Source organism: Tubulanus polymorphus, chromosome 5, assembly GCF_964204645.1.
Source record: "Tubulanus polymorphus chromosome 5, tnTubPoly1.2, whole genome shotgun sequence".
In the NCBI taxonomy this organism is placed as follows: Eukaryota; Metazoa; Nemertea; class Palaeonemertea; order Tubulaniformes; family Tubulanidae; genus Tubulanus; species Tubulanus polymorphus.
Genome location: NC_134029.1, coordinates 19,810,871 through 19,828,585, shown reverse-complemented (window position 1 = coordinate 19,828,585; position 17,715 = coordinate 19,810,871). Strand labels below are relative to the sequence as shown.

The 17,715-nt window shown below is 40.5% G+C and overlaps 3 protein-coding genes across 6 annotated transcripts; 1 reads left to right on the top strand and 2 right to left on the bottom strand.

The window, feature by feature from the left end:
- Positions 1–81: 81 nt before the first annotated feature.
- On the bottom strand, positions 82–3,974 carry LOC141904990 (arylsulfatase B-like). 4 transcript variants are annotated; one of them, XM_074793667.1, is made up of 4 exons: positions 3,760–3,974; positions 2,968–3,500; positions 1,009–2,557; positions 116–225 (listed from the first exon to the last, which is right to left on the bottom strand). In XM_074793667.1, exon 3 carries the CDS (start codon positions 2,548–2,550, stop codon positions 1,054–1,056), a length of 1,497 nt encoding a protein of 498 aa, XP_074649768.1. In that variant the 5' UTR covers positions 2,551–2,557; positions 2,968–3,500; positions 3,760–3,974; the 3' UTR covers positions 116–225; positions 1,009–1,053. The 4 variants fall into 4 exon arrangements, with proteins under 4 accessions (XP_074649770.1, XP_074649768.1, XP_074649767.1 ...); XM_074793669.1 differs by having other exon boundaries at positions 82–225; positions 1,030–2,557; positions 2,968–3,974; XM_074793666.1 differs by having other exon boundaries at positions 2,968–3,974.
- A 4,607-nt stretch (positions 3,975–8,581) lies between these two features.
- Positions 8,582–12,751, top strand: LOC141905062 (protein fem-1 homolog C-like). The gene is made up of 2 exons (XM_074793793.1): positions 8,582–9,216; positions 9,825–12,751. Exons 1-2 carry the CDS (start codon positions 8,649–8,651, stop codon positions 11,174–11,176), a joined length of 1,920 nt encoding a protein of 639 aa, XP_074649894.1. The 5' UTR covers positions 8,582–8,648; the 3' UTR covers positions 11,177–12,751.
- A 352-nt stretch (positions 12,752–13,103) lies between these two features.
- Positions 13,104–15,333, bottom strand: LOC141905825 (putative ribosome biogenesis protein RLP24). Its single transcript, XM_074794875.1, has 4 exons — positions 15,222–15,333; positions 14,239–14,489; positions 13,688–13,770; positions 13,104–13,311 (listed from the first exon to the last, which is right to left on the bottom strand). Exons 1-4 carry the CDS (start codon positions 15,300–15,302, stop codon positions 13,241–13,243), a joined length of 486 nt encoding a protein of 161 aa, XP_074650976.1. The 5' UTR covers positions 15,303–15,333; the 3' UTR covers positions 13,104–13,240.
- Between the last annotated feature and the right edge of the window lie 2,382 nt (positions 15,334–17,715).

Below are 17,715 nucleotides of genomic sequence, written 5' to 3'. Positions count from 1 at the left end.
TTAAAGGATTCCGATGAAATTTCCTAAATTCTATTACATAGAACTGAAATAATGTTTCGTTAAATACATTATCTGTACGATGTGTATATTGTATTTTTTTGTTATAATAAAATTATCGATCTTTGAAAAACCAATCCAAAAGTCTAGATCCGAATCGTGGCATGCTGTCTCCATTATTGAAAGGTTCTTGCTTTTTGAAAAAGTTGTTAAAACTGCTCTTTTCATCTGAAACGATAAAACGATAGGTTTAATCAGCGCAATGACAGGCTCATATGACAACGGATCTTTTGAGAAACACTTCTTTTTTGAGAAGCGAGTTTTGTTGTGTTCACCGCCTTAACCGTACTGGAAAATTCGAGAATTTTACTTAAAATTCCCGACTAAGTAGAATTAATAACACTTTCCCAACAATTCCCAACTTTTTTATTAAAGCTATCTTCATTTCCAAGGAAAAATGATTTCAGATAACAACCACTGATTTTAAATAACAACCACTGAAGTGCAATTCCAATCACCAATGCTAGTCTTTGTGGGAAACCTACAATATCAATTTCAACAACTGTGATAGTTTTTTTCTTACATTTTCAATGAAATCCTTCCACCCATCTTCAAGGCTTTTTGGAGGAAAACTAGGGGAATACATGTGTAATGTATTCATGTGTAGAAATACATATGTGTAACCAAAATATCAAGTCATTACATTGAAGCGTCTTCAAAACTTCCCAAAATAACTGGATTCCATCTACTGACGGACGAAAAGTGAACGCAATAGTCGCTGGGACTTAAGTCCCAAGTGGGCTAAAAATGTTTGAATCGAATTGTGGGTTTCTCCCAATGACATTCACCAAGACTGGAAATAGTCTTGACCATTTACAAAGTCTAAAGTGATACAGTTTAAATTGAGGTTGAAAAAATCTAATCCGGCATTTATTTAGGTACGATAAAATGAAATTAAGCATTTAGCAATGAAATTAAGCATTTTCATAAGATCCTTTAAAAGTTCATTACTTTAATAGAAAAAATATGTACAAAATTTAACGCATCGCCTCAAATCTAGCACCAGCCAGGGCTCCAAAATCCGCCGTAATATTTAGGATTTGCTCGCTCCGCTTCGGCGTGTGGGTGTCCGGGTATCAACGTTTCTAAATACTTCTTGAATCTTTCGACGAGAGCTGCGGTAACTTCCGGATACGTCTTCGAAACGTCGAAATGCTCGGTCGGATCGGCGTCGATATCGAACAGTTTGACTCGATCGAAATTCCATCGAAGCGCCTTCGTCGTATCGGCGCATTCGTAATGCAAATGCATACACCTCTCGTTCGCGAGCGCTTCCGAACGGTCGTCGAATCTCGGCACGGGGTACCACGAATTCAGATGTCCCGGGTTACCGACGATCAGCTTGTATCGATCCTTCCGAATAGCTCCGTTCTTCAACAGTTCGTCGATGTTGTAAACGAACTCGTCACGCGGACTGGCCGTATCGTCGCTCAAGTATTTCCAAATGTTTCGTCCATCGATGTTCGCCGGTGGCGTCATGCCTGCAATCGAAAGAATAGTCGGGAACCAATCGGACGCGTGCGTTATGCCGTTGTAGACGTATCCCGATTTTTTCAACATCCGACTACGCACGAAAGCTACTCCGCGCGTGCCACCCTCCCAAAGCGTAGTTTTCGCGCCTCGGAGCGGCCAGTTATTTCCGCCGGCGAGTGGTTGACCGCCGTTGTCCGTTGTGAATATAATAACCGTATCGTCGAACATGCCGGCGTCTTCGAGGGCGCGGGTAACATTACCGATAGCCTCGTCGAGGATCGTCACCATACCGCTGTATTTTCGACGCATGCGATTGTGCACGTGTTCGTATTTCTTTTCGTACGCCTCGGGAACTTGCACCGGGCCGTGCACGTTTTGAAACGGCAAATACAGGAACAGCGGTTTCGAGCGATCGTGAGATCTAACGATGTCGACGGCTCGTTCCGCGAAAACGTCCGTGCCGTACTTTCCGCCGAGATCGGTCACCGGTTTCTTTCCGTCGCGGAAGTCGAAGCCTTCGAATCCGTGAGGATCGCGGTCGGAATGCGTGTAGTGATCCTCGCGCGCGACGTAGTATCCGTAAAATGAATCGAACCCGCGCTCGGTCGGAGTGTACTCCCATTTGCAAAATCCTTGATGCCACTTGCCGACCATGTGCGTAGCGTATCCGGCCTTTTTCATGTACTGCGGCAAGATGGTCAGATTCAGCGGCAATCCGTACGGTCCGGCATTCGGGATGACGTTGTGTTGCATTCCGGTGTGATACGGAAAATAGCCGGACATAAAAGCGCTTCGCGACGGCGAACACCAGTGCTGCACGTACGTATGATTCAATATGACGCCCGAACGAGCTAGTTTCTCGAGGTTCGGGGTGATCATATCCGGATTGTGCCAGCTGACGTCGTTCCAGCCCAGATCATCTGCTACGATGAAGACGACGTGCGGCTTGCGTTCAGCCGCGTAACCGAGTGCCGAGTTGGCGATAACGCCGAACGCGAGCAGTAATACCGCCCGCGACATTCTTTTTCTGCAAAAACAAGAGATCTTAAGATATCTTAAAATATACGACTCGATTAGGAACTTTCTCGTCACACAAATAAAGCTTTACATGAAATGTGTGCAACAATCCCTTCGGATTCATTGTGGGATTTTGTGGGATTACGATCAAGCTAACCACAACACCCCCGGCAGTTATAGAAATGAACTGATCACAAATAATATTTCAGTTTACAAAACGACTCCGCCAAATTGGAGAAACAAGGTATTTTTTTTTCTGCACAAGTGTATTACCTCAGCATAAAAAAACACTCGCAAAATAAATAGGTATCACTGCGTAATTGATTTAAGCAGTGATAAAAGAATTGGAAATTAACACTGTTTTACAGTGAGCTTTTGATTCAAATTATACGTATTAATGTATGTAGATATTATGATTACCTCGTAATAACTGATATCTTCACAACACTTCGTCGTTGATGCCTCTTCGAAGTCGAGATTTGTATGACTATAAACCTGTTTTGATCGCGATATTTATAAGCGAACCACCGCAATTCTAATCAGTATTGATAATGTCGATCAATAGAACTGGCGGATCACGAGGTTCGGGCCAAAAACAGTTCAAGCGTAATTAATTGCGAATATGAAGCTGCTGTAATCAACTGAGCTGGCGAACTACAATTCATCTGTTCCGTTTGTTCAGGATTGGCTGCCAGTGATATCTGCCATACAGCTCTATTCAGGTTCAACGCTTTTATCATCTGTTGCTAAGCACACCGAGTGGGGGTCGCACGATAACATGTATATTCTACTGGCTGGCAAATCTGACCTGCTAACCAGATAAAAATTTCCTTTCTACCGTTCAGTGAAAGCTCTCATATTGGCCCTATTTGCAATTTCAACAGTTATATGTTAATCAGACGGGCAGAGTTAAATGTGAAACTTGTAAAGAGGAATTCCATTTCTTTACTATCCTGCAATGGAAGAATGTTTACGGGTTCAGAAACTAAGCGCATAGTTTCTAACAACGGTGTGCGCTTAGTTTTTGACCCTGTTGTTTTCATGCATGCAAATATTCAAAAAGTTTTTTTACCCATACCATACACATATTTGCTAGTCTAGGCTAATTTTGATGAAGTTCATTACACAATTGCTAATTTAGCATTTTCTTCCGAACATATTTCAAGCTTATAATACCGGTGCTTATTTTTGAGATTTAAGCCACACATTTACTTTTCCAAACTCAAGTGCATCTACCGTATGTCATGAGGTTTGATTTTGGCAGTATCCCAGTATCTCGAGGGTACTAAATGTTTTGTTGGAATCCTGAAAATTGAAATGATCCCGAAAGAATACAATAGACTTTCATCATTGGAAGATGTTTTATCCAATTCTTTCCTGCGTGTTCTTGATTTGAAACTTAACCCAAGGAAAACTAGGTCCTAGTATCCAATGGATACCAAACTTTGATGCAGAATACTGACAATGGAGGATCTCGTATCCTGAGAACTGGTAGATACTCTCTACTAGGATTGTATAACCTGAGCCTTGAATCAATAGGCGATCACCGATTTCAGTGGTTAAATTGATGGACTCTAGAATTTCCACTTTTATCACATCCTAATAGGCCTAATTAGCTTTTTCACATTTTTCCAAAACCTATATTTTTCACACATTTTTTCCCGCTGTTTCACATTTTTGTCACATTTAGTAAGGTACAATAACATGATCAGTTACTCTGATCACAATCTTGATAAATCAAAATGAAATCTCTCAAAATTCAATCACAACTTGTGCATAAATTCTGAGGTCAATGGTATTCGGCATAAAAGAGACAATCGAAATATTTTGACAGACACTGTACTTGGAGCTTTAACAATTTTTCAAGCAGATGTCCATTCTTCAGAATTTTTCACATCAATCAATCTGACCACAAATGGGGGTTAAATTTTAATTCAAATTAAGTGATAATTCAAACTAAAAATGCCTAATTCACATTAGTTAACTCACTGATTAAATCTGTTTCACTAAAGCTAATTAGCGAAAAAAATCAACTTATTTGAATTATCTCTGAATTTAATCGCGAATTAGCTTCCCATAAAATGCATAAGTCCTATAACATGATCAAAATTTCATTCATAAAATACCCCGGTGCTAAGTATCAAGAACCAAGAATCTTGGATCAAGAATTTGATTGTTTTGTTTTTTTCTGTGAATTCTTTCTCCAATGAGATTTTCAACATTTTCTATAGATTTATTGGCCCAATATAATACATCTCTTCATTAATAAAACTTTAAATTTGGTCGTTGCTTGCAGCGTCCCTTGCAGAAGTCCCTGTTTGGAAACCAGGCCCCGCGGTTCGATTTTCGATGTATTCATCTCATCTACTGGGAGCGTCACTCACCTGGGTTTATATTGGTGAAAGTTTCTTCCGTTTTGCGTTCGCCGTCTTTGTCCGTGTACGTACGAACCGTGTGTATCCGATCGCCGACGCGCCGCGTAACTATCTTCTCCGACCGTCGAAATAAACCTCTACGTATCGTCTCCTGTTCTTCCGTTACATCCTACAATAATTAGATCATATTACTGAGAAATCATTTGAACGGCAACCGTAGCACATCGGGAAGCATCGAGAATGTGTAATGACAAGTTAACAGAGAGAAGTGCAGTAGCCGAGTGGTTTATTAAGCCGCCGGTCTCGTCGATTCAGGGTTTATGGGATCAAACGAATCCAGGTAATAATGCCAGATGCTCTCCCCGATTCGGAAAAAGAAACATCGAATCCGCTAATAATGCCCTGCGTGGCTATCAGTGGGTCGAGGGAATTTAAAAGAAAAAATCGTTAACATTGCACAAATATCGCAGCATAAACTGCTAGGTTTCGCGATAACAGAAAAAAATACCAATAATCAAATATGAAAAGCGAAACAGTATTACTGATATACAGGACCCAGTTCCACAGTTGTGAGTTAGAGTTAACTCTGAGTTAAAGTTAGTTCATTTTCAATGTTTTAACCCAGGGTCAAATCTTAACTCAGAACTGTGGAACTGGACCCTGTAGACTATGCCTTACTCGGTGCCGGTCAAATCAGGAAAGCACTCGAGTCAGGAAATTTTACAGTAAAATTCCCTAAATCATTTAAATGAGAATGAAGTCCTCATGATTCCCTAATTCTCAATGCGAAAATTTTCATCCCAATGTTACCGAGTCTGGAACAGTCTACTAGTAATTTATGCTTTTTGGTTTTTCGATCACGTACGTTTTCACTCGATGACCAACTTTTTCTCACGTGAATGCTGAAAAATCCATTATCATCGTCATTTGTACGACGATTTGAATCGGATGGCTGCCGCTTCACGACTTCTCGATTTCCTTCCCGTTTGAATAACTTGCTTAAATCTTTTTCTTTGAGGTATTTTTCATCTAAATCTGCAAGCCAATTATATTTAATTAAGTTAGAATAAGTAAACTTGTCAGACCAGTAGAGACTTCAAAGTCGTTTATATTGACGATGAATTAATCACGCATTTTCTATCAACATATATATCATATTATATTGATATGTTGCCACCAGCCTACTGCAGGGTTTTATTGAGAAAGGGACATCTCTATTTTGTCTTGGAACTACCGGTAGTCAAAATTCCCCACCATTCTGTCTTAACTGCTAGAACCCTAAACCACTAATCGACATTATATTATATGTTGACTGTAGGTAGGTAAGTTTTCTGATGATTCTATTAGTACGGCTAAGAATGTTTCTTACATTTCTTTGATGATGCTTACCTTGGTCGCCTTTTTCATTACTGTATTCACCAGTCCATCGAGGAGTTGTAAAATCAAATGTGAAGATCTGTGAATTTAAAACGAAGAAATATAGAAATCAACTTTGATAATTGTAAAAATAACAGGGGCGCATCCCAGGGTAGGGTGGAGGGGTGTGCACCTCATTACTGATACCTAAACAGTTTGAATTCTTTTTAAGCTTTTTTCTCTTTCTCAAAATATGAGTTCTGATCGGGTGCCCTATTGTGAGGGTGCACCCCTCCCTGAATCAGACCTTAGATCCGCCCCTGAATAAGCAATGATAGAGTCTTACATCAGAATTATTGGAAAATGGTCGACTTTCAGAATCTGGCTTTTTCAACATTCGATCTCGCAGTGATTCTTTGCTGTTGGGTCGATCATCTTCAGGACTAGAATTCATCGAATCATCTGGAATTATTCCATTTGAAGGAATGAAAAATGGTGCAAACGTTAAGAACATTTTTGCAACTTTATCGATACTCACAGAGGGATAATATTTGGTACCCGGGGGTTCAGTTTTTCATGAAAAAGTTTAACTCAAATTTTGAGTTTGATTGCTATTGGCTATAGGTTCGATGATTTCAATGGGGACAACAATTTTCAACAACTCTTTTCTGAAACTGAAGTTTAACTTTTTTGTCAGGCTCAAGAAGAATTCCATTGAAATCATGACTTTTCTCATGATATTAAGTCAGGACAAAAATCAATATGAAGTTTGGCCTATCTAGTCATTGTTCTGGGTAATCTTAGTATTCTGACTACCAGGGTAATATGAAAGGCTCAGAAGTGTAGGCCTATAATAACAGATCTAGCAAATCGGAAAATGCTCAAGTTTCATGAAGTACCTGATGCAATATTTGGTAAACTGTGAAATAAAGGTGAATCGTCGATTCTCAAATTGCTGAACATATTATCGAAGACCCTGAACATTCTGTCGATTTCATCGGATGAGTGGAATCTGGAATACAAGCTGGCTTCATCATTTAATCCTTCTCCTCCACCATCGAACCTGTGAAATAGGAGAAACATTGAAATTATAAATGGCGAAATACGAGCCAAACGTCACTGACGCAACACAGCTTTGTCACATATATAAACTACAGGGTAGGTTATAGTCGTTTCAGGGTAGTTAGTTACCTAGTCAGTAACCTGTCTGTGGTTTAGTTTCACGATCGGATATTTTCACAAACCACATAAGCCCATCCGATTATAAAAAGCTTACCACCAACGATTAGGTAACTAACTATTAGTTACCTAATCGTTGGTGGTAAGCTTTTTATAATCGTATGGGCTTATATGTGGTTTGTGAAAATATCCGATAGTGAAACTAAACCACAGCACAGTCAGGTTAGGCCTACTACTGACTAGTTTCAGGGTTGCTGGCTGCTGGGAGATTGATTGTTTTTTTTAAGGAAGTGGTTATTAAGCCGGATCCAGTTACGGACCTATAAAAGATATTTTGCCGGATCCACATATTATGGAACAATAAAATCATTTTATTGGGTTTAGGGTTTAGGGTTTCCATGAGGTGTTAAAATAACCCCTTCCTTTTAACTGTTTTTTTAACTCTGCCTCTGGCCAGCTTTTCTTTTTTGACTTAACAAGGCTTACCCTTCTGCCCCTAGGTCTGGTGAATTAAATCCAGATGGTAAACCAAAGAACGATTGAAATATATCGTGCCAGCTCATAATTGACTTCAATAGTCTTATTTATGATTCCATCAGCAATCGAAAAAAAATCATATTTATTTCCTGGTAAGGTTGGGTTGGGCCATGTACATAATCTAAGTAAACCTAAGAATATATTCCTGGCCTGGATAACCTTAAAGGATTTATAACAAAGCCAATCAACTGAATTATCCTTAACGTTACATAAATAATTGACTTTTTATCAATTTTATACATTATAATCTAATTCTATTTCCAAAGAGTTAACAAGTCTAGTAGTTATTTATTGAACCTATCAGAATATACCATACAATTTAAACGTCTAAGCGAAACGACGTTCGCAATAATCAACTACATAATGACTTAATAGTCCTTATTTTCAAAGATAAAAATTGAAATGGGATAAAAAAAAATTCATCTTTAAAATAAGTGGTGGAAGAAACGTCAATAGCTCATACAGAAAGTTTGCCCGTTCGTGCCTTAAGCTACTGTGGCACGCGAGGATTCCACTTGTGGCAAGTGAAGATCTGAAATGAGGCAGAACCTGACGCGGCCGTTCCGCAAACTCAGAGAAAAGAAAATTTACGGGGCAGGAAAAGACAAGAAAAATGCCCGAAATCTGATCCCTTTGACTGTTTACCGCATCGAAATGGAATCTTCAACGTCGACGACAATGGATTTCAAATCCGTCGTTTACAACGCGGCCCGAGACGGCAAGTTACAGCGACTGAAAATCTACCTGGACCACCGCGACGATATCGAAAAAGAAACGATCGTCAACGCCAAAACGGCTGGCGCGACGCCGCTGATAATGGCTTGCAAAAACGGCCACCTGGATGCGGCGCGGTATCTGATCGAATCTTGTAAAGCGGAAATCGAACTCGCTGGATCGGTGACGTTCGACGGCGAAACGATCGACGGCGCTCCGCCGTTGTGGTGCGCCGCGGCGGCCGGTCACTTGCAGATCGTGAAACTTTTAGTCGGCCACGGCAGCGACGTGAACAAAACGACGTACACGAATTCGACGCCGCTACGCGCGGCGTGTTTTGACGGGCACTACGACGTCGTGCGATATCTCATACAGAACGACGCCGATATCGAGATCGCTAATCGACACGGTCACACGTGTTTGATGATCTCGTGCTACAAAGGTCATAACAAGATCGTCAAGTATCTGCTCGAACTGAAGGCGAACGTCGACCGTAAAAGCGCAAAAGGTATCACGCCGAAAATTGATGAATTCTTAATAATCTTTTCTACTCTCTGACTTATCTCCTTACATTACGCCAAAGCTGGTCCTGATTCATGCTCGCAATCAAACCCTTGCAAGTGAGGATGGTACTGATTGGGCTTCATCAGCTCTGGAATATTCTTATGGTTCTGTGTTTTGATTTCAATTGACCTATTCCTTGATGTTAAAATCCCTACAGATTATGAATGCCTGGATTCCCTAGTCCAACTGGTTTTTAGAAAGGTAAAAAAATCGATTTGAAAAATACCACTCCAGACCAGTGTGTTGTATTATGAGCATACCACTTCATTGCGTTACGATGTATTGTTAGTTTCTAATGCTTAAATGTTTGACAGGTGCTGCCATCTATCAATAGAGATACAAACTAATTAGGGCCTAAGGAAAACATCAATACACCGTCACAGCATGATGCAGTGTACTAGCAAAGTCCATCATCGATATATACACTGCGGTGCGATGTAGAAATGGTTTAAATGTGCACTGAAATGGTTTAATAGATCCAACAATGCTTTGGGCCGACAAAAAGCTTAGCAAAATATGATTGATGTACATTTTGTGTTTGGCTTATTTCAGGCAACACAGCGCTGCACGATTGCGCCGAATCCGGAAGCTTAGAGATTTTGAAATTGCTCATCGAACACAACGCCGTGATGACTAAAGACTCGTACGGCATGACGCCTCTGCTGGCGGCAAGCGTGTCTGGCCACATGAACATCGTCGAGTACCTCATCTCGCGAGCGCAGTGCACGCTCGAGGAGAAGGTCGACGCGTTGGAGCTGCTCGGCGCAACGTACGTCGACAAAAAACGCGACATGGTCGGCGCGTTGAAGTACTGGAAACGCGCGTTGAACGAGCGCGACGACGCGTCGAACGCCAAAAACAAACTCGTCAAACGGGCGCCGCGCGACTCGATCGCCGCGTACGAGAAAGTGAAGGAGTTCACGACGAACGCCGATTTACACGCGGCGATGGCCGACTCGGATAACATGCGCATGCAAGCGCTGTTGGTGCGCGAGCGGATACTCGGCCCGGCGCATCCCGACACGTCGTACTACATCCGCTACCGCGGCGCCGTCTACGCCGACATGGGCAACTTCGATCGGTGCATTGCGTTGTGGATGTACGCGTTGGACATGCAGCAGAAGAGTCTGGAGCCGTTGAACCCGATGACGCAGAGCAGCTTCCTGTCGTTCGCCGAGCTGTTCTCGTTCATAATGACGCACAACGCGGCGGCGAACTTCGGCGGCGTGGCGACGTTGTCGTTCCGCGATCTGATGGTCGTGTTGGAGAAAGCGGCCGACGAACTCGACAAGGGCGTTCGTCACCTGGCGAAGCTTTCGTCGACGACGACGACCAGCGAAAAAGATATGAATAATTTCAATCGCTTGTTGGTGATCATCATGCACATCGTGGCGTTGTTGTGTAAAATGAACGACGCGATGACCGACGACGAATTGTTCGCGTTCAAGAAACTCATGTATCACGTCGTGAATCTGAATCCAAAAGGCGTGAAAGAGAACTCGCTGTTGCACCTGGCATGCAGCGGCGACACTTCCAAAGTCGGGCGTTACCCGGTGTGCAACTTTCCGTGCGCGGCGGTGATCGCGTTGCTGATCGAGGTCGGCGCCGACGTCAACCAGGCGAACGTCGACGCGAACACGCCGCTGCATGCGGCGGCCGTCAATCAGCCGTGCGACACGGATATCCTGGCCGTGTTGTTGAAGAGCGGCGCGCACCTCGACACGTGCAACCTCGATCATAAAACGCCGATGCAACTCATGCGCAACGCTACGATCTACGACGTCGCGTCGCCGTTGAATTACATCAACTTGCAATGCCTCGCCGCCAGTGTCATAGTCCGCCACAGTATCCCTTACCAAGGTCATGTTACTCATAAACTCGAACAGTTCATTCGAATGCATTAGCGGGATATTTCGGCGTGTTTTATTTGTAAAGGTTACTATTGTTATTGATATGCTTTTTCTGTGATACGTAGATGGTATGTAAGGTATAGATACAGGTTCCTAGCTGGTATTGTCAGTGAAATGAAATGGGAGCCCAGCTTGTTTGTGTATCCTGGCCGCTAGCAGCAAAATGAATGAATTTACGAATAACTTTAAAAATGCTGCATTGATATGACCAGTGGCACAGTGAAATCCTGGATTGTTAATATCAATCACACACGTCAAGAGTTCTTATGTTTTGGTAAGATACAAATACAGCCATCAAACGTGGATGAATTCTGATTTCAAAATACTTTCGCATCTCGAAATAGGTGTATATTGCTGTTGAAACTGTTTTGGTTTTGTATTGGCGCAATTAACGGGGGTCACTTGCTCAAAAGTTGGTTAAAGATAACCAGTGGATGAATACCATAGTAACAATGAACTTTTAACTGTCACTATATCAACTATCCACTGGTTAACTCTAACTTTAAATAGTCATCACGATGTCAACTATGGGTTAACTTTTAACCAACTTTTGAACAACTGCAGCCCCTGGCTGTTACAGATAATTGTGAAACAGGTGTAAATGAAATGGTCGCTAGTTTTCTTTGTAATGAACTATTTGGTTAATGCTTTTATTTTTTCAGGAATATTGAATCAACTTCATGCAGTATTTAAATTGAGATTCGAATCATGGTTACAGTTATCACGTGTAAAAAATGTTGCTCCTTTCTGCTCGCAACGGCGTTAAAAACTGGAGAATAATTATCATTTCCAGTTCTAGCTAATTAATTGAGTAATTAACTGCAAATTCGTTAATCATTTTAACACTTGGCTCTAAGGCCATGCATAAAATGCATATGCCGGGTACGTACGAATATCATAAACAATATCAAGTTATTCTAACACTTTGTGATAAGCAAAAATGTTATCATTTGTAGAGCAAAGTAATCCTACGACTATTTCAGGCTATTCTCTTATCTAAGAAAAAACATGTCTATAGCTAATTTTAGTTTTCTGTCGGTTCGTTTCACGCAGGTAGAAATTCAATTTCTGCCTGGATCAAGGTTCCTACAGATCAATCATTTCTCGATATAAGGAGTATTCAATGGGTTTTTAAAGGAGCAAATTTGGAGGATATTCTTATAAAAGTCGACTCCTTAATCTGTACTGTTTATCTCGGTAAATTGGTATTTCGGTGGTTTTGTAAGCAAATTTTAATCCATAATCCTACCTACACTCGGTAATTGCCTATTTCTCAAAATTGAAAGAGTTCCTAGCACCTTTTAATTAAGCATTTTCCATTTTTAAAGAGTCGTAGAGATCCTGTCGATAATTCGTGTATTTTTCACACGATCTTCAATTGTGAGTGGTAAATTGGGGTTTTATGTACTTCATGCAAGGGCCTAAAGCTCTTTTATTTGGGTAAAGCATTAGTGCCATTAATAAGAGAAAATTTCATCTACACATTTGTTAAAAATTTCATCCAAGTTTGATCCATATTCAATCATGTGAAAAAGTGGAAAAACCTTTTCATTCATATAGCAGCGTTGAACTGATTGCTTTGTTTTGAAATGTTTTTGTTTTTGTAAAAAATTCAAATAAAGTATATTATTAAAGTATTTGACTACGTTAATGATTTTGTTTGATCTTTCCCAGTTATAGAGGATCAGTGCAGATTCTTATATACGTTCCATTATCATTGGTAGATTCAGGATTGAAAGGCGGATCCCTTGTCCCCCCCTGAATTCTTTATGGTGCCTTCAAAATTTTTTGGGAGATGTTTGTCCCAGCAGTATCACAAGACAATCTGGACATCGTAGCCTAGATTCTAGACTAGACAGATTAACTGCGTTTTACAGTTATGCCATTTCCAAGAGCTAACCAAGACTCGAAGCGCTTGCAGTTTTAATACTCATGTATTTTATTTTATCAATCCCCCACGTGGGAATTATTCTATTTACATCAATAACAGATTTCACATTCACAGCGTCCAGTCTTATTCTATCACTGTTCGAAATGCGTTGAAGAACGCAAAGTTTTTTAGTCCATTTCGACATCCGAGTCCTGCAATATTTGCACCTCCATTTTCTTTTCCAAAACCTTCGCGGTAGCTGAAAAAAAAGATACACCAGATGAGTATGGTTTGAATATTCTTGCAATTCTAATGCTTATCCGGATTATTGGGTGGACCTTCAGTTATATGCCTATTAATTCTCACCCTACATCTAACACGACTACTCTTAAACTTAAGCTACATTTACAGGCTAATCCAGAGCCTTTGAATTGAGCAGTTTGCAGCATTGACCGGTACTGGGTCCTGTAGGATGCAGGATATATAGGTGTGCAAAAATTTAAGTCAAAGATCACTGACTTTCGCTAGTAGTAGTCAAAGTTGCACGAATGCCTCAATAATTAAGGGGATTCTGCATTCTGGGATCCCATGACTATAAGAAGAGAGCCATACACAAGAAATCGAACAGAACTTACCAGCAGGCGACTTGATGAGATGTATACTCTGTTTGACAGCTTTGATATCTGCTTCTTTGCGAAGTTCTTTACCCTTCTTTAATCTAAGAAAGAAAAAACCAGAGAAGTGACAAAAATCAAGAAAATATATAAACCAGGGGTAGTGAGAGTGATCTCCTTGTATGAGAAAGGTGCATTTCAGTCATAGTAGATGCCCTGGTGAGTGCGATGCACTTGCTGAGGGTTTCGAAAATTTAGGTACCGGTACATTCTTAATGCAATTTTAGCGCATAACAGATCAAGATCAGTACAGGATGTAAAGAAGCCTGTATCAAATGGATTTCCGAAAGGGCACCTGGTCAGGAAGGGGGGTACGACTACTAACAGCTTGTTCGAAAACCCCCTCAGAATCCGCCACTTTAAACATACACATACTTTTAGCTGGCTCCACTTATGTCATCGTAGTCATTATTGTGTTTTGACGACTTATTCAAAGCCGAAATAAATTCGAAATACAAATGAGGGGATGGAACAATGTGATGACGGTTGTCGGTAACATTTTTAGGGCGTACCTGTTTTTAATGAATTGATTTTGTCGTTTCAGTTTAATTTCCTCGACTCGTTTCATCGCGTCGATCGTTTTCTTCCATAACTCCCGGTCGTATTTGATCGGGACGTGTCTTCGTTTTTCGAACTCCAACGACGGGTCGACGGCCAGATCTTTGCCGGCCGCTTTACGGAACGCTTTCGTCCATTTCGACTTTCTCGGGTTGCGCTTCTTTTTGAACGCCTTGTGACATTTGCCGCGACAAAATCTGAAGACCTGCGAATTGAATCGAAGAAAATCGACGTTAAAACAGTGGTGATCTTTTTACACTAATGCGACTGCCAGCTTTTTGTTCGTTTTGTTTTGGCTTTACGTCGCTTGGATCTTGGTTATCCAAGACTAACCCTATTGGATTATTCATTTAACCTCACGATGGGACGCCTTTGAAGTGTAACCCGCACACTGTAAGCAGCCAACCGGCATCGAACCCACTTGTCACTCAGCACTGATGCAACAGCTGCAGCATCACGCCTTATCTCACTGAGCTACTGGGGCCGCTTAAAATTGGGATTCAAACACACTAGCACCGGAGCACTAGCATAAGGCTCTACGAGCTAAGGAGCCCAGCGGTGCGATTCAAGAATAGGGGACTATAGCAATATATATGTAGTGATAGTAATCAATTAAGTAATAATATTAGTAATTGATAATGATGATATATAATGATAGTAATGTATATAGTAATTAATGATGATTAGGGAACTAAACCTAACCCTAATCCTAACCACTAGTCCCCTATTCTTGAATCTTACCTATTGGGATTTAAAACCAAACCAAAAAGTAGTAGGCCTAGAGTGCTTTACCCATTGAGCCAGAACACATTGAAATAACGAACGGTTCTTTTCGATAATTAGTACGATCACGGGATTTTTGGGAACGGTGAATTTTTACGTAATTCTTTCTCAGAAACAACAAATGATGAATTTAACGCTTTCCAATGAGACATACCTTACAGTCGTTCCTTACGAATTCGACTCCGTGGCCCGGGTAAACTGTCGACGAACAATAATAACATTTTTCCAAGCGCATTTTGACGCAATGTGTGTGAAACCGGAAATAAAAAAGGATCTGCCTAAACTGCGGACAAATTGAATTAAACTTTTATTAACTTCTTGATAATTTTAAATTACATTCCTTTTCGATTCTTATTTATGTGCAGTATAAGAAATCTTAAAAGTGTGATTATGATATTAATTACAGGCTTGATATACAGATATTCAGGATCATGGGATAACCAGGCTATGTCCCGTGAATACCGCCTCGTTTTATTGTTACCACCAAAGTAAATGGTTGGAGTGCGTTCGGGTCATGGTAGAGTGATTTTTGTTTATTTTCTGGTCAAAACTGTTCATACACCATTGCTTTTTTACTCAAAATGGCATACCTGTAGGGTATTCATTGCCTTGTAAGTATTGTGTGCCTTACAAACCAACCCAGAGGGAGGGGTTAACTGACGCAAAAATGTTTTGATTGACTCCATCCATCACCTCCTACAATAACCCCATGCTTAACATTGAATTGCTTAAGTCTAAGACGTTTAGGCCTGATACATCCATTAGTAGGCTACTGACTGGAGCAGAGGGAACTATGACTATGCCTGGCCGGTGTGGCTACGCAAAAATTTGTGTGCCATCATTTACATCATCTTTTGTCACTCTGCTTAGATTTAAAAACTAAAGTCTCTAAAACTTTTAAAGTTTTAGGCCTATCATCAAATTTTTTTTGGATCGATTTTTTGGGAATATTCCGCTTAAATGTTCAGACACATTGATATACCGGTACCTCAATTTGGTCTTGATAAGACCATAGTCTGAATACCAGTCGTTGTTACGGTTCCATACAGCTGTTTCAGGAACAACGGCTAGGTACAAGACTAGATAAGACCAGTGAAACTGTGCAGTTTGAAAAAACCATCGTTTTTATATCCATTTTATACTGTATTTGAAGTAAGGCCCTAAGGAAGTCCAAGTCAAAGCTTTTATGATTTGATTTGGCACTCCGGTAAATCATCAAGGCCATAGGGCCCTATTTGAGATTCATCACTAATGATGAACAAACATCAATCAGTATTTTACTGAAAAAAAGAATTGAAGAAAAGCTCAAAGAAATTGATTTTTTCTGCAAATCAAACTCGCTTTGCGATGATTCTTGTAGGGCCTATAAAATTATTTTTCAGATTATCTTAGTCGGGACAATTGATACAACATTAGGCAATTGATATGAACCCAATACACTATGTACAATTAAAAGAATTTAAAATCGAGAATTTATTTCTAAAATGTAAAAAACACGACGTTTCGATCTCACACTAGAGATCATCGTCAGGTGTGAGATCTCGATTTTAAATTCTTCTAATTGTAACTAGTGGGTTTTTATCCTATTATCCGTTCACCACGTTTGAGTGTGGTTATCATACTATTAGGCTATTAAATTGATTATACACATTTACGAAAATGTAATAACCGGGACAAAATTTCCTATACATGTAGAAAAATAATTTTCTGTTGAGAAATACGCTTTTTCCTCCTTAAGTGAAAAATATGATTTGGTTTATCTTAAAAACCTGCAAACTTGACACAACCTGTTATTTTTTAGATACATCTTTTCGGAGATCGTTTGTAAACATTTTCTAGTGCTATGGGGCTCACAGGGTGGCCGGCCACTGACCTGGTAAACCTGTGGAAAACACAGGAAATTTAACAAGCTTTGCAAAAATCCTGGAAAACTCAGGGAATTCGGATTTAATGCTATTGTGGTTTCTTTATATGTGATTCATAAAAAATGAATAAATCATGGAATTATTATCCAAGGAAATGCCTTGGGTTCATTCAGGGATTTTTGTGTTAGCATGGAAAAATCAGGGAATTTGTAAATTGGTGGAAAGTTGCCGCCCTCGTTCAAGAAAGTCAGATAATTCAAAAATAGTTTTCTAGATCTTTAGAAGTCCAGGAATTTCAGCTATTTAGTGCTCAATTCAGTGAAAGTCTAGATGAAATTTTTGCTGTAATGATATTGCCATTTTATCCACGTTTCTATCTAGTACCTCTTTTTCCTGGCTCCGACAACCTTCTCTCGCCCGAGTGGAAATTACCCGGAAATCTGGGAATTCGTGGAATTTTGAAATGTCAGGAAATAACATGGAAAATAGGGCAGAAAGGTCGTCGAAAGTCGAGGGATTTGGTAGACTATTTAGCGCGCCATTAAATTAGAATGAGTCAAAGCTGGACGAAACGAGGACCCACCCTACAATATGATATTCTCCGCGACGATAAATCGAGTATTGTTTGATAGCCGAAAGCGTTGTTCGTTGGTTGCTATGGTAACCGATGCCGTTTGATGATGATTCGTATTGATTATTTTCAGTAGCAGCACGCGAGGGCGCGCGCGTTAACGTCGTTGCACCCACCCATCCAACCAGATCGAGAAACGCATTTACTCGACG

What these genes read in the sequence shown, in the direction of transcription:
- LOC141904990 (XM_074793669.1), bottom strand. Translation starts at nt 2,550, where the DNA reads ATGTCGCGGGCGGTATTACTGCTCGCGTTCGGCGTTATCGCCAACTCG.
- LOC141905062 (XM_074793793.1), top strand. Translation starts at nt 8,649, where the DNA reads ATGGAATCTTCAACGTCGACGACAATGGATTTCAAATCCGTCGTTTAC. An exon ending in CGACCGTAAAAGCGCAAAAG is followed by an intron (nt 9,217 to 9,824) that starts GTATCACGCCGA and finishes GGCTTATTTCAG; the next exon opens with GCAACACAGCGCTGCACGAT.
- LOC141905825 (XM_074794875.1), bottom strand. Translation starts at nt 15,302, where the DNA reads ATGCGCTTGGAAAAATGTTATTATTGTTCGTCGACAGTTTACCCGGGC. An exon ending in AATCAATTCATTAAAAACAG is followed by an intron (nt 13,771 to 14,238) that starts GTACGCCCTAAA and finishes TTTCTTTCTTAG; the next exon opens with ATTAAAGAAGGGTAAAGAAC. An exon ending in TCTCATCAAGTCGCCTGCTG is followed by an intron (nt 13,312 to 13,687) that starts GTAAGTTCTGTT and finishes CTTTTTTTTCAG; the next exon opens with CTACCGCGAAGGTTTTGGAA.